The sequence below is a fragment of the Cupressus sempervirens genome, chromosome 2 (assembly GCF_028749045.1).
Source record: "Cupressus sempervirens isolate cs-2001-9-10 chromosome 2, ASM2874904v1, whole genome shotgun sequence".
NCBI classification, from domain to species: Eukaryota; Viridiplantae; Streptophyta; class Pinopsida; order Cupressales; family Cupressaceae; genus Cupressus; species Cupressus sempervirens.
In genome coordinates this window covers 95463908-95479483 of record NC_143119.1, presented here as the reverse complement: position 1 = coordinate 95479483, position 15576 = coordinate 95463908, and the positions used below count along the sequence as shown (strand labels likewise).

The 15576-nt window shown below is 35.5% G+C and overlaps 1 protein-coding gene across 3 annotated transcripts in view; it reads left to right on the top strand.

The window, feature by feature from the left end:
• FTSH12 (FTSH protease 12) overlaps nucleotides 1-15576 on the top strand; it is a 330913-nt gene that overhangs the window by 218664 nt on the left and 96673 nt on the right. For all 3 annotated transcript variants that reach the window (XR_016359778.1, XM_089812775.1, XM_089812774.1), the window contains exon 14: nucleotides 14059-14238. Coding sequence is in view for 2 of the 3 variants with exons in the window: in XM_089812775.1 (XP_089668901.1) it covers nucleotides 14059-14238 (180 nt within the window). In the remaining variant the exon portion in view is untranslated. The remainder of the gene's footprint in view (nucleotides 1-14058; nucleotides 14239-15576) is intronic.

The window sequence follows — 15576 nt, the reverse complement described above, 5'->3', positions numbered from 1 at the left end:
TGGCCTATGTTTTAATATTTGAGATAAATAATAATTATTTTAAAATTACTAGTGGAAACAAGGTTGAATGGTATTTTGAGGACAACAATCATAGATGTTCCGTAGAGAGCTAAACATAGGGGACACTAGTGTGTGTGTATATATATATATATATATATGTACATGATTTTTTCAAAATATGCTTATATACAATTGAGAGAGAGAGCGGTGGCAATAATCAATAAGAAAAAGATAATAGTAAAAAAAAATCTCAAACATATATCCACAAGGCTCAAACATCAAATTATGATATGCTACAACCTATGAAACTAAGCCTTATTTGGGCTATCAATATCCAAAGATTCAGAACTGTATGAGTAATTATCCCCCTTTAGCAATAGGCATCATCAAATGGTAGCCTCACTAGTCTTGATTGTACCTCCTCAACAACTTGCCCAGTATCTCCAGGATCAACATCCCATTGCGTTAATGGAGTCTTTTGATAGTCTATGGATCCTTAAGTCTCAAGGAACTGTGAACTGCAATAAACTCTTTATTTTGTTTTGATAGTTTGCTTGCCGTGATGTTTGTGGATGAAACCATAGGTGGATTGATTCCTCTTTATAGTGGGGGAACATCTGAGAGCAATCAAATGACAAGTTCTTTTTAATTGTAGTGTGTCCCTGCCATGAAATTTTCGCCATCTAATGGTTTTTTCTGTCCAATGGCATCCCTTATGCAACCTATCCTCCGGTTTGCTAAATTTAGGACCTTGAAGATCACACGCTTATGGTGCACCATGTTGCGTGCATGGAAAATAAATTATTTTCATGGCTTTTTAGTGCTGGAAGTGTCCCTAGTTGCAAGGGAGGTCTTCTATGCCCCTGAGTCATCTTGGGGATAGATATTTGTCCTAAGAACACTGCTCCAAAATGTATGGGTACATTTTCAAGTGTTTCCTGCACTTTTTGGCAATGGAGTATGAAGAGAGTATGTTTCCTTACATCTCAACATTTCAGAAATACAAATTGGATGGGGATGGTGATGGGTGGTTTATGGATATGAGACGCAGCCTCATGTAACCATAAGTAGATAATTTATGTCCATAATAATATCTACCATTTTATTCTTATTGCTTGGTGGATCAGAATGCAATGCGACAATGGAAGGTTAGGGTCATATTCTTGCTCGGTTGCCATTAGTTTTAGAAATGTACAGACAACTTGACTTATGAGGTTTCTTGTGTATCCAAATGTAGTCCAAATTGAAATAAGGACTGCCTTGGTTTGGTTTTTGGACATATTACATTATTCAGTGAAGATCATATGAGAAAGCTTTCTTAAATCTAATTGATGGTCTTGAGATTGAGGATGAAGATGTTCTCACGAAATTAGTTGTACAATTTGTAATTGATGAAGCAAGGGTGTGGTATAAAACATATTTGGAAAACTTGCCAAAACCAAAAATTTGCCAAGGCCAGAAAAGTTTGTGAGAATTCAGCCAGTTCTTTGCAGACATCTATTGAGCTTAAAACATTGCTTATATATATATATATTTTGTGAAATTCAATGAGATGATGCATCCAATCAAGCAATAGATAAGAACACAAAAAGAAACAAGTTGAGTCTAGATATATTTTGATGCAAAGAGGGCATAAAATCACATTCTCTTGAGGAATGCCAATGGTTGGAAGCAAAATAATATATTGTTTGTAAAACTAAAAGTAAATACATCATTTCAAATACATCTTCGTCTTCCCAGCCTAGTAGAAGCTAAGGAAGAGCTAGAACTAGAGGGTCTAGTCCGAAAAGCCAACATTGGGGTTGACTGTGCTTGCTCGCTTGATATCTTTGACTCAACCTATGACTCGTCCTCCATCCTGGATGTAGCTCTCCCTATAACTTCTGCTGGCATTAGCGGTGACTCCTCATTTGACTCATCCTCCTCAGCGTCATCTAGTGTAAAACCAAATCCACCCCCCTTCTATATAGCCCGCCTCTCCAAATTGTTTACATCCTCCTCTGTAAACAATGGAGGCTGCTCCTATGATGCCCAATCACTGTGAGGTATATTATTCAAATTTATTGGACCAACCATTGCATCTTGTGCCTTCCCTATGTGCTAAATTTAATTTTTCACAAAGACAAGGTCATTGAGATGTTTTTGAGCTAACTAATTCATCTTCTTCATGTTGATGGCCTCAAACAACCTCTAGTTGTGCTCAGAATTGGATGAACTACAAGGCTGACATGAGATTCTTAGGCAATTGTTTTTTGAGATGTGTGGTATTTCCACACCAACTTTGCCACCTAGCATTTGTAAAATAAGATTTTGAAAAGTTAGAAAGCAAAGAGAAAAACAAAAAAATATTTTATCAATTTAATTACTTTAGACCTGAAAATGGAAATGGGAAAAGTTATACCCCGGGTTTGAGTCGTTCTTCCTCTCTTTGCCAATTCTAAAGAGAATAGTTTACGCTTTTCTTCCTCATAGTTTTGGAGTTCCGCCGCAACGAGGTCTCTATCCTCAACCTTAGGTATCATCCTCTGAATGCATGCAGTGAGGCCCTCCGTGACCTCTCAATTGGGATCTGAGTAAGAATTGTTGAACTGAAAAATGGGGGTTAAGTACCTTATTAAATGAACGAGTTGTTGGAGCTGATTGTTCCACCTCCTATCAATAATTTCCTAGATGGGATCAAATTTGAGTCTATCCCCTATGTAGTAATATTCTTTGACTCCTTGGCCCTATCCATAGCCTCATAAAGATTACCCTATTGGGGTTTGATCTGCATCTACCAAGCGCATAACTCTAACTAAGGGCTGGAACACCTAAATTTGAAAAGCACAAATTACAAACAGATTAATTAATGAAGTTACAAATTATCAGTGAGAGACTTGAATCAAGAATAATTAAAAAGTCAAGTTTTGAAGTTACCTTAAGTTCTTAACAACCTCTGCAACTTTTTTGTACAAAACGGTTGTTGAAGAGTATGTATGCGATAACCTCTCCTTCATCCTTCTTTCAATAAGGTAAGTCTAGCCATTGTTGGCTCACAAAAAAATGTTTCAAAGAAGTCAATGCACCAAGAATGCCTTGCAACGTGAAGAAAATAATTCTTTACCTTGTGATACTGGTTCTCACCAAATCTCTCACTTGAGTGTGCTCTCTCATGAAATTAGAACTTAAGGGTGATTGTAATATATTTTGTTATCCACCTTGCATCTTTCACAAACGGAGTCACCTAATTAAGTTTTCCCGTGTCCTCCGAAAGAAGCTCAAGGACATGTGCTACACAAAGTATCCGAAAAAGAGTAGGTTGCCTTTCTTGGAAGATTCTCCTGGTTGCTACATATGCTGCTGCATTATCTATGATGATTTGCACCAAATTCTCTATTCTCACCTTGATCACAATGTTCTCCAACATTAATGCCAATGTTTTTGCATTTTTCACCTTATTGGAGGCATCAATTGATTTCAAGAACATCACACTATCCTTACAAGCAACCAAAAAATTAATAATGGTGTGGGTTTTGCCACATGTCCACCCTTTGGAAAAAATGGTGCAGCCATATTTTCTCCATTCTTTTCTTTGTTCCCCCACCACTTCTTTTGTCCTATCAACTACATTTGTGAGCAACCTACAAGAACTAAGTGAAATTAGGTCTTAGTACACAATTTTGATTTAATAAACAAGAAAAACAATAAAAAATGAAATCAAGTGGACTACTTACTAACCTTCCACTCAAATCGTTGTGAGAAAGGGACATGTATCCTTTTTTGAAACTGTCACTGTGGTAAGCAAATTTGGTTCAATAAGAGTTATGATGAATTCAAGAAATGAATCAGTTTAAAGGAAAAGTTTATTTCAGACAATCTCTAAGTATAATGACAAAGTATGCATTGCCATTATTGATGTAGCTAGTACAAACAATCTTGTTTCATAAGAAATGGTAAGCAAGTTGCAAATAGAGATCCATATTAGATTGCTTTTTTGCATGATGACCAAAAGTTTTGATGAATAAACAATGCTAAGTCAAATTTATGATAGGAGATTATGATGATGAGATCTTATGTGATATTATATCAATGAAGGTTTGTCATATGTTAGTAGGAAGACTTGGGTAGTTTGACAGGAAGGAAATGCATGATGGTTGTGCAAACACTTAACACATTGACATGGGATGGAATTTGACACAAATCGAAAACCTTGAGTAAGAATGATTGTTTACCCTTGTGGGGGTAAGAGTAACTTATTGCATACAGACAAAAATAAGGTATTTAACACATAATATAGAGAGAACTCAATGGCATTTTATTTATTCATTGATCACCATATACAAAAGTATCTTCATATTTTCATATCTCAATCTATGAAGAGAGTTCATACATATAATTCTGAAGGGAATGTGAGGCAAACTGTCACACCCTTGTAACTTCCTCAATTTTACTAATTGTATAACTTACCCAAGTTTCTTGACAACATGATCCCCCCAAAAATATAAAGTCATCTCCAGACGAACACATCCAAAATGTCCGGGGTGACAAACAACAATGGGACTAATGACAACTACATAATTTATGATTAAGAAGGGGGCATATGAAGTGTCCCTAAAGAGGATTTCAGCCATTCCACAGTAGAAGAGACAGGCTGCACCATGGAAGCTCCCAATTGAGCACGTAGCTCATAAACTTGTGCAGTCCTCACCTCTAGCTTGCGCTCAACAACCATTTATAGCTCCAGGGCAAACTTCACCATCACCGCAACCTTTCAAAGCTCTTTTTCCTTTTCATCAACCTCCTCTCTAACTCAAACTAGGCTAGTCTATAAAGTCTGCCTTTTAGTACTAACCGCTGCTAACTACTGCTTAAAATAAGTTCTCTCTAGCTTGTCTAACCTCAATAGCCATTTGTGCTGCCCTCTCAACCTCCATTTCCTAGGTAAACTGATATAAGTCTTCTTCTGTTGCCTCGAACATGGTGGTTAGCTCCTCCTGAGCTCTTTGTGTATCCACCAATCTAGCCTCATGTCCAATTGAGACATACTCTGAATGCCTCAAAGCATAGTACCCCCTACAGAAAGCCTGCTCTATCTAGCGGATAAGAGCTTGTACCTCACTCTCCACTGCTGGTGTGGGGACAACCCATGTCTGTAACATCAGTAGGGTCTCCTCAGTAGGTGACGACCCCTTCTCAAAACTTTATACAAAAGCTGCAGGACAATCTTGTAGTACAATGGTAAGGAGACATTGTAAGTCCGTAGTCACACCCCTCACGACCCGAGTCACTACAATAACCACTATTTGATGACCTTTAGTAACCAAGTTTTCCTAAAATGCCTCTACCTCATCTTCCTCCAATTGCATCCTTGCCTTAGTGAAGTGCATGACCTTACTCACGGTTGGGGTCTCATCTGCCTCATGTACTGCTGGCTTGATAACCCAACTCTTTTGTCGTGTCCTTCTACATAGGCAAGTGCTCTACGTGCTCCCCTCCTAGTGGGTTTGTGGCCTCTACGTGCATGATCTCTAGAGGTTCATCTTGCCGTGGAAAAAGAATTGTTGTGCCGATTGGTTACAAAAGTGACATCCCAAACTATTGTTTAAGTGAAGAGCTCATGGTTGTTTTCGAGGGACTTGTTGAGTGTGGTGGATCATCTAAAAGCTCAATATCAATAGTGACTACGACATTGGACCCCACTATGTCCAAATGAATTGGGCCCTCTAGGATATCTTTTTTGGCCCGCTGCTCTCCACCCATCACATTCCCCTTCTCCAATCCTAGAACTCTAGTCTCCTGTACAACCTCTGCTGTGGGCACCTCGGAAGGACCCACAACCTCCTCCTATGTAGGTAAGGCCTCGCCCTCAGCGGACTTAAGTACTCCTGAGGGTGTGACGACCTCTGCTCCAAATGCCAAAATGGACAGAGATGTACTCGCCATCCTCGTGGGAGTCAAGTGTGTTGAGGACCATAGAAGAGGTGATACGAACTGGACTAATGGGGTAGCTTTCATTCAAGTGGAATCCATCACAGACTCATCCTCTATTGTATCGCTATCATTTGCTGTCGAGTTGTTACTAGATTGCTATGGTAACTTCCTTGCCACTATATCAATATCTTTGGGGTCATATTCTACCCCTACTTGCCTACGCCTCTTTTGACACGTCATCGTTCCTCCAATATCCAAATACCACTAGTATAAGATTGGAGGCTCTTCGACTGCCAATTTGCCCTGGGGCACTTCTTCCAACTCATCCACAGGAATCTGCTGCAGTGTAGCCTCCAAAAATAGGCCAATGGTGTGGTGGGGCATATAAAAGGTGTGGTGCTGGAGGATCATAAATTCGTACATTCAGTCTACTTGCACAGACGCCTATTCGTATACAACTCCGTTCATGAGTTTATTCATATGAACTATTTGTTCATTTAGGGTCCAAAATGTTATAATAGAGCATCTTGTAATGATTATGACATATGACACATTCTTTAGTTCAACGTGAGCTCCAAGAAAGGAGAATCTCACAATTTCTATCTTGGGATATGTTGATACAAGTTTTGTTCCACTACAACATACATATTGAATTTCATATGTTCTAAAGTGAAACACTATATTCTCAATCCTCTATTGAATAAAGTCACTTCTTATGTGAAGCTTGCAAAGTATGAACATGGGATAAATTCAAGATTTCTTTAATTGTGGATACTAGCTCAGTTGAAATGATGTGATTTGCTGGACAAGTAAGGGGACATACATTGTTTCTCAAGACTTGTCATTTGGACTCTAAAGATTGGCTTCACAATGTGCAATGAAAATATATTTGGGTTTTCTATCGCTTGAACTCTCAACATAATTTTAAAACTTCTTCTACTTCTACTTCTAACTACTGATCTAAAAAAGTATGGAGGAACTTGGACTCACTTGATACTATCTTGTCAGCAACAACTTTATAATCACGATTTAATTTATTAAGACAACTTTATAATCATTAACTTGATCATTTATTCCCTTATAGTTATAATTTCTTATTATACTCCATTGGGAATGAAAATACGTTAGTCAACACTTTCAGAAAACCACTCAGAAAAAGGGGACATTACAAATCACACTTGTGCAGATTTGTTGACGATCTGATTGATAGGGGCATGGGCAAGCAAATATTTGATGCTTATCTTGAATCACTGATTTATACATCATAATTGATGTATTTTAGTATTCTAGGGTTGTGCCTGTATTTGATCTGCTAATATTTTGATGTCTCCAACCAGGGTTGCACTCCCAAGTGTCACTGTACAGTTGACTGGTTGATAGATTTTGAAGAGGTTTTGTTGCTGCTGTTTTAGGATTGGAAGTGCTATAATAATTGATTGTCAATTTTTATAACTTCTGCACACGGCCATTTATAAATGTCTCCAGCCAAAACAAGTGATGTGCTTAGAGTTTTAGACCTTTTGCTGCTGTTTATATCATTGGACTTGCATAGATATCACATCTTGCTTTTGTTCATTTCACATGGCGGGTGAGTTTCACGGATTTTGCCTTGGCCATTGGATTGCTGACATCAGTTTTTTGTTGCTGCCATACCTTGCTGATTTCTAGGCATTGAGCTTAGATCTAAATATGTTTGATTGTTGACAGTGGTTCCAGGTGTTAATTTTATAAAAGGTAACTCTGATATCATACCAATCTGAATCTGCAGATTGAACAGATCCAATATATGCATGAAATATCCCTGAATGAACAGGCCTATATAATTGGTTATTGTCTTCATTATGATCGGCATCTCCTTGGGGCACTTTTGTTAAAGTCTAACTGCATAAACATAGTTAGTTTAATTACTAACTAATTGCCATCCATAAGAGACACCAATCTTATGAAATACAATTTGTATAGGGCCGACCTAGAGAGGGACATGTCCTTATATATGGGTTGTGAATGTGGATAAATGACACACATCAAAATACAAGTCTGCTCCTTTAGCATTTACTGCCTTATACAATTTATAGCGGAGATAAACATTTTATTGTAGAACTATACATCATAGAAAGAACACTTAATATACTGCCCGGTATATATAAGGACCATCTTCGGCAAGAGTAAAGGTATTTATTAGTATTGATTAATCAGAGTTTGCAGAAAACATACATGGTATTAGAGCTTTGGTAATCGAACCTTGGCTTTGCAAATTGATAATCAGATTTGAAAATATCTAAGCAACATCCTTCTACCTTCAATGTCCAATGCAATCAACCTTGAAGACAGGTTTCATAGAAAAAAATACTTCGTTGCATGGAAATTCAAAATTATGACGACTCTTGAAGACAATGATGTAATACAGTTTGTTGTTAAGGAATCCAAGCAACTTGATGCTGATTCAAATAAAACTATCTGGATTAAAGGAAACAAGAAAGCCATGAAAATCATATTGGATGGAGTTAAAAATGAAATAGTACCTATGCTAATGAAATATCAGACAACATTTAATATGATGAGTGCATTATTCAATGCATGAGGTTAACAATGCAACTAGAACCCTTGCACTAAAAAGGCAACTAAATCATATAAAATTAAGGAAGGGAGAATCTTTGAATTCATACTTTCTAAGGGTTGCTAGTCTAAGTGATGAACTTGCAAGTATAGGGAACATAATTGAAGAAAAAGAGTTGTCACTTATGGCTATAAATGGGTTACCGGATTCATGGGAAACATTCTCACAAGGAGTAAGTGCTAGAGACAAACTTCCAGACTTCTACAGACTTAAAGGAGATTGACTTCTAGAAGAATCTTGGCAATTCAAAAAAGGAGGAAAATTGAAAACTGGAGATGAAGAACTTCATGTTTGAACACAAATTCTTGCAAAGGTAAGAAGAAGCACTTCAAGAAGAAGAAGGCTCATCAAAGAAATGACAATCCTAAGAGAGATTTATCCAAAGTAAAATGCTTTAAATGTGAGATATTTGGACACTATAAAGCAAATTGCTCAGAGAATACAAAGTAACAAGTAAACTGTACAAACGTTACTAGGAAAGAGGAAAACTATGATCCTGAGAAACGTGTATTGTATTCAACACTATTAAATGAAGTATCAAGCAAGGCATGGGTAATTGATAGTGGATCATCTCGACAAATTATAGAGGATACAAAGAAGTACTAGACTTGATATCAGAAGAAGTTAATGACCAACTTACCATAGGTGATAATTCTACTCATTCTGTCAAAGGAATTGGGAATTGTACCTTGAAACTAAAGTCGGATATTTCTCTTCATCTCAAAAGAGTATTCTATGTACTAGGAATCAAGAGGAATCTAATCTTTGTTTCAACACTTGAAGATAATGGACATAAGGTTGCATTAATGGACGGTAAAGTAATGACCTGGTCTAAGAACTCTTCATTTTAAAAATCAAAGTTGATTGGTCAAAGAAAGGGATACTTGTATGAATTAAATATAGAACCTATTCTAGCCTTAATCCATGAAGCTGTTGATATAAACGAAGTGTGGCATAGAAGGCTAGGGTACCTAAACTTTAAAGCCTTATCGACTATGGAGAAGATGGCTAAAGGTTTACCTAAATTAAATAAAGATCATTCTAGCATATGCAAAGGATGTGCACTAGGTAAAAACACCAAAAGTCCATTTCAAATGAGCACTAGAAAATCAAACAATGTTTTAGAATTAGTCCACTTAGATTTATGTGGACCCATTTCTGTTCCTTCTCTTGGAGGATTTTTGTTCTATATACTTTCTATACGTGAGTTTTCTATGAAAATATGGATTTACTTCTTAAAATGTAAAGAATTACAAGAAATCCTTAAGAGATTTAAAGAATTCAAAACCTTAACTGAAAACCTATCAGGACATAAAATTTAAACTCTTAGGTCTGATAATGGAGGGGAATATACTTTAGATATATTTAAAGATTTTTGTAAAGAAGCAAGAATTAAGAGGGAGTATACTATTCCTTATAATCCTCAGCAAAATGGGGTAGCAGAAAAGAAGAATACGACAATTATAGAAGCAACAAGAGCTATGATACTTGATCTAAACTTAGAATTTTATCTTTGGGCAGAAGCCTCATGTACTGCAGTCTATATTCAAAGCAAAAGTCTTCACTCCCACCTTAGAGGTAAAACTCCTGAAGAAGTCTTTTCTAAGGTTAAACCAAATATAAGTCATCTTAGAATATTTGGGTGCCTTGTATACATACATGTTCCAAAAGAAAAGAGAACTAAGTTTGAACCTTCCAGAAGGAAAGGCATTTTTGTCGGGTATAGTGAAACCTCAAAAGCATATAGAGTTTACATACCTGGTCAAAAACACATTGAACTTAGTAGGGATGTAATATTTGAAGAAGATTTAGCATTCAAAAGAGCTAAGTTCTGAAGATCCTTTACATATACCCTAGTTTTGAAGAAAATCATGAACCTGAGTTTCAGAGGGAGAAGATTGAAGAAATTGAAGATGAAATTCATTAGCTTAATCTTAAGGAAACTCAAAATCCTAAGAAAACACCAATTTGGGCCTCTAAAACTATAGAAGAAGCATAGGACTTCTTTGCACCAGAAGGAACCTTCAGAGAAAGCAAAAGATCCAAAAGATTGTCTAGCTATGCTGCAAACATGAGTGATTTATCTAAATCATAACCAACCAATCTTTCAGATGCTATTAAACATACAACTTAGAAGGATGCTATGACAAAAGAAAACCAATCCATTATTAAGAATGATGTTTGGGAAATTGTTCCAAGGCTTGAGGGAAAATCTGTTGTTTCTTCTAAGTGGATATTTAAAATCAAGCATGCTGCTGACAGTAGCATTGAAAAATATAAAGCCAGATTCATGGCTAGAGGATTCTCTCAGAAGGAGGGAATTGATTATGAAGAAACCTTTGCTCGAGTTGCTAGATACACCTCTGTAAGAGAAAACCTAGCTATTGCAGCATCAAAGGGATTGAACGTACATCAGATGGATGTGAAAACAATATTTATGAATGGAAAGATTACAAAAAGGTATATTTGGAACATCCTGGGGATTTGAAACTCATAATCCTAAAATTTTTGTTTGTAGACTCAAGAAAACTCTCTATGGGCTTAAAGAGGCTCCTAGGGCATGGTATGAAAGAATCGGTACATATCTCACAAGTTTAGGATTCTCTAAGAATGAAGCTGATCCAAATCTCTATTATAAAAAGGGATTAAGATGATATGATAATTTTGATATTATATGTTGATGATTTACTAATAACAGGTGATGATCATCTTATAGCTCAATACAGGATAGATTTAATCGAAAAATTTTATATGAAAGATTTAGGATTCCTTCATTACTTCCTAGGATTAGAAGTATGGCAGAATTTTGACAACATCATACTTAATCAAGGAAAGTATACATTAGACATTTTGAAGAGATTTGGAATGTGGAATTGCAGATATATGTCCTCGCCAATGGAGACTAATCTACACAAACTTAAGGAAGCAGTAACATAATCACCCTCCATAGATTCTACTATTTACAGACAGATGATTGGGTCTCTTATGTACTTGGTTAATACAAGACCTGATATTTGCTATGCTGTTAAGGCCTTAAGTTAGTTTATATGTGAGCCAAAGGAGATTCACCTGGTTGCAGTCAAACACATTATAAGATACTTTCAAGGCACTCTTAACCTTGGGCTTAAGTATAAGAAAGTTGACTGAAGGTTACATGGATTCAAAGACTTAGATTGGGGTGGAGGTGTTATTGATAGGAAAAACACTTTAGGATGCTATTTCAATTTAGGCTCAGGAATGATATCATGGATATGCAGAAAGTTGTCATCAGTAGTATAGAGTTCCATAGAAGTTGAATACATTGCAGCTGCAATGGCTTCTCGAGAAGTAGTTTGGTTTAGAAAGTTATATGTGGGATTATTTGGTCAACCCATGAATCCCACTATCATTAACTGTGATAATTAGAGTTCCATCAAGCTTTCTATGAATCTAGGTTTTCATGATAGATCCAAGCATATTGAAATTCCTGTACCATTATGTAAGAAATATGGTAGACATGAAAACTGTCAAGTTAGAATATATTTGCACTGCAGATCAGACAACAGATATTCTTACCAAACCTCTCTCGAGTGAAGATAGATCACTTTAGAAAAAGACTTGGTATGGTTGAATTATAATACATTTGTATTTTTTAATTATTAATGAAATAATTTTGTGTTAAAATTATTATTGTTAGGCTATTGACTGTTATGGGCTTCACCATTTGTGTTCATTATCTAAGAGCTGACAATCTCTGAAATAATGAACACTTGTATAAAAGACATTATGATAGGTTACGATCTCTGAGATAATATACTAAACAGTAAGAGAACTACCGGCAGATTTGGATGAGTTTAAGATTATGTTGTGATATTGACATTTTATGTCTATGAATCACAACTTGGATAAAGGAAGAATTTAATTATTTTACGGATTTTATCCTGTGTACTGGCAGATCTTAACTCAGGATCATATTGTGATATAGGTGTGTTAGTACCTATTAGTCACAACTTGGATAAAGGGAGAATTTAATCACTCTCCCGATTTTATCTTGTATATTGCATCCTATGCAATATTGTTATCGCAAGTATAAGTGATAAGTCATGTCATAGGTATAGTAATATGACATAGTATCGTGTGTTCAATGATATCACATGCTTAGAAGATTCAAATAGATATAGAGTATCAATCTATGCTTATTCATCATAATTGATGGTGCTAGATATGTTATCTCTTAGTATGATTATCAAGTTAAGAGGGAGTGTTAATTTTATAAAAGGTAACTCTGATATCATAGCAATCTGAATCTGCAGATCAAACAGATCCAATATATGCATGATATATCCCTGAATGAACAGGCCTATATAATTGGTTATTGTCTTCATTATGATCAGCATCTCCTTGGGGCACTTTTGTTAAAGTCGAAATGCATAAACATAGTTTAATTACTAACTAATTGCCATCCATAAGAGACGCTGATCTTATGAATACAATTTGTGTACGGCCAACCTAAAGAGGGACATGTCCTTTCTAAGGACATGCCCCTTGGGTTTTATATATATGGGTTGTGAATGTGGATAAAGGACACACATTGAAATAAAAGTCTGCTCCTTTAGCATTTACTGCCTTATACGATTTATAGCAGAGATAAATATTTTATTGCAGAACTATACATTATAGCAAGAACACTTAATGTACTGTCTGGTATATATAAGGACCATCTCCAGCATGAGTAAAGGTATTATATCAGTATTGATTAATCAGAGTTTCCAGAAAACTTATACCAGGTCTGTTGGCATCTTTTAAGGGTGCTTTTAGACCTGTTCATGCACTTTCTAGCCACTTCCATATAGTTTCAGTTCAATTCTTTCATTTTAAATATCCATTTCAAGGTTTTGCAACTCCCATATAGCTGTATGGATTCCTGTAAGTGAAATTGTTGGTAAAATTGATATCGATGCTTGATTAATTTTTTTTTTTTCAAAGGAACATGCTATGGAATAGTTGTCACCTGATTAATTTATTATTTTCACATCTCATTCTAGATTTGATTTTTTTTTCTATAAAAGATGCCTGTTTGTTGTCATACTCATAACAGTTAGATGATTTGGATCTCACATAGTTATTCATGGCACATTTAATTGTTGTCAAGGGTCTTATTTCATACTTTTAATAGCTATTATACACCAAATCTGCTTGTACACCTGCCTTAGTTTTGTCATTTGAGGGTTCCAAAACTTTTATGAACTTGTGGGATGCTGGTAGATCTGTATTTTGAAGAATAAGGATTTTGCAATTTAGATTTGACATATCAGTGATCAGCACTAATTAGAGTTGGGGTTGACATCTAAATTTGAGATTTGTTCGTTATTTCAGCTTGCTTATGTTTGTAATATTTTGAAAAAGTTGTCTGATTGGGGACATTACAGATCCAAATTAAAAACTTTCTAAGTATGATTAGGTTTTAAATGTTCATTTAGTTACTTTTCTTGCTAACGTCAAAAGTTTTAGTTGATTTCTAAGTACTTGTTGATATTGTACAATTGAAACAGGAATCTACATTGTCTGTATTTTATCCCAGGGAGGATATGATGAAACAAGGTTATGCAACTGTAGGGTACTTGAAAATGCACATGGTAGTAGCACACGGTGGTCGTTGTGCAGAGCAAATTGTATTTGGTGATGATAATCTAACTGACGAAGGTCAAGATGATCTTCTGAAAATCTCAAGGGTAGGTTGATTTCCTTATCATCTCTTCTATCTTCATGGTTACTTTGATTTTTTTATCCTATGAACTGTATTCCCAAGCCTTGTTTTCTTAGTTTTGTGTTTCTTTAATTTTTTAAGTTATGCTTTCAGTGGTTTTAAATTTATGGTAGCATTCAAATAGATGATGTTTCGAGTTAAAGTTTTGTGGTGAAATTTTAAATAGATGAACTGCAGAATGCTGAGGGGAATTATTTAATGAGTTGCCCTGAAACATATTTCTGTAAAATCTGAATATAAAAACTAAATAATATATTTAGGCAAATTATTTTGGCTTGGATGCACACAAATTTTTCTCTAATTCTGACTGACATTGCAAGAGCTTCCAATTCAGCAAATTAAAGCACTTGAATTCAAACGGTCTCGGTAAGCTCTTATGTATAATTGGTACTCCACTTTCATACCTTGACATTAGAGATCTCCACTCCCTTATTCGTAACTCAAGCCACTCAATGAAAATCCTAACACCTTAACAACGTAATGGTGCTCTCTATTTCCTTACAAAGGTTAGTTTTGAATATTTTATAGGCATATATGTTTCTAGAAAATCTTTGTAGTTATGAAAAGGTATTCAATAAGATTTGGTCATCATCTTGGTGTCTCTTTATTTTTTGATTGGTTTAGTATTAGTTTTAACCATGGTGTATTGATGAATGGGAAAGGGGAAAATAGCTCTTGTTAGGGGCATTCGTCTAATACTTTTAATGTTTTAGTAGATGGTTGTGGGTTAGATTTTTCCTTTTACAACTTGACAAGAATTTTAGCAATTCTGGTTTAGACATGTTCCCAGGGTCATGTTGCCTGGGAAATTTCTGCAAATTTCCTCCAGTCATTGCACTGGGGACATTTCGGGGATGCAGTGACAGGTGGGAAACATTTCCAAAAATTTTCCATGTTCAAATGATTGTTAACATCATGGAAATGCTGTAGAAATTGTAGGTGATGGTTAAATATCCCTCATGTCCCAGCATGCAAAAACTGTAATTTTTCTTCTTCTTTCAAACACAGAAGTAAATTATGCAAATGTGTTTTATTGTATAGAATTTATCATTGACCAATTACCAACAATAAAATATATTCCATCTCAATTGAATATACAGCCTGATCTATTAATATATATTCTTTCTTGAATTTATTAATGTAATATTCTGAGTATTCAGAATTATGTTATTTACTGCTTTATCTCATAAAACAAACACATGGAATAAGGGCGGCAATGCATACCAGTTACACAAGTAAAATATATTTGTTAGTTGCACATGAATGATAAATTTATTGCAGAAGAAGACTAGAGATTGTTTGC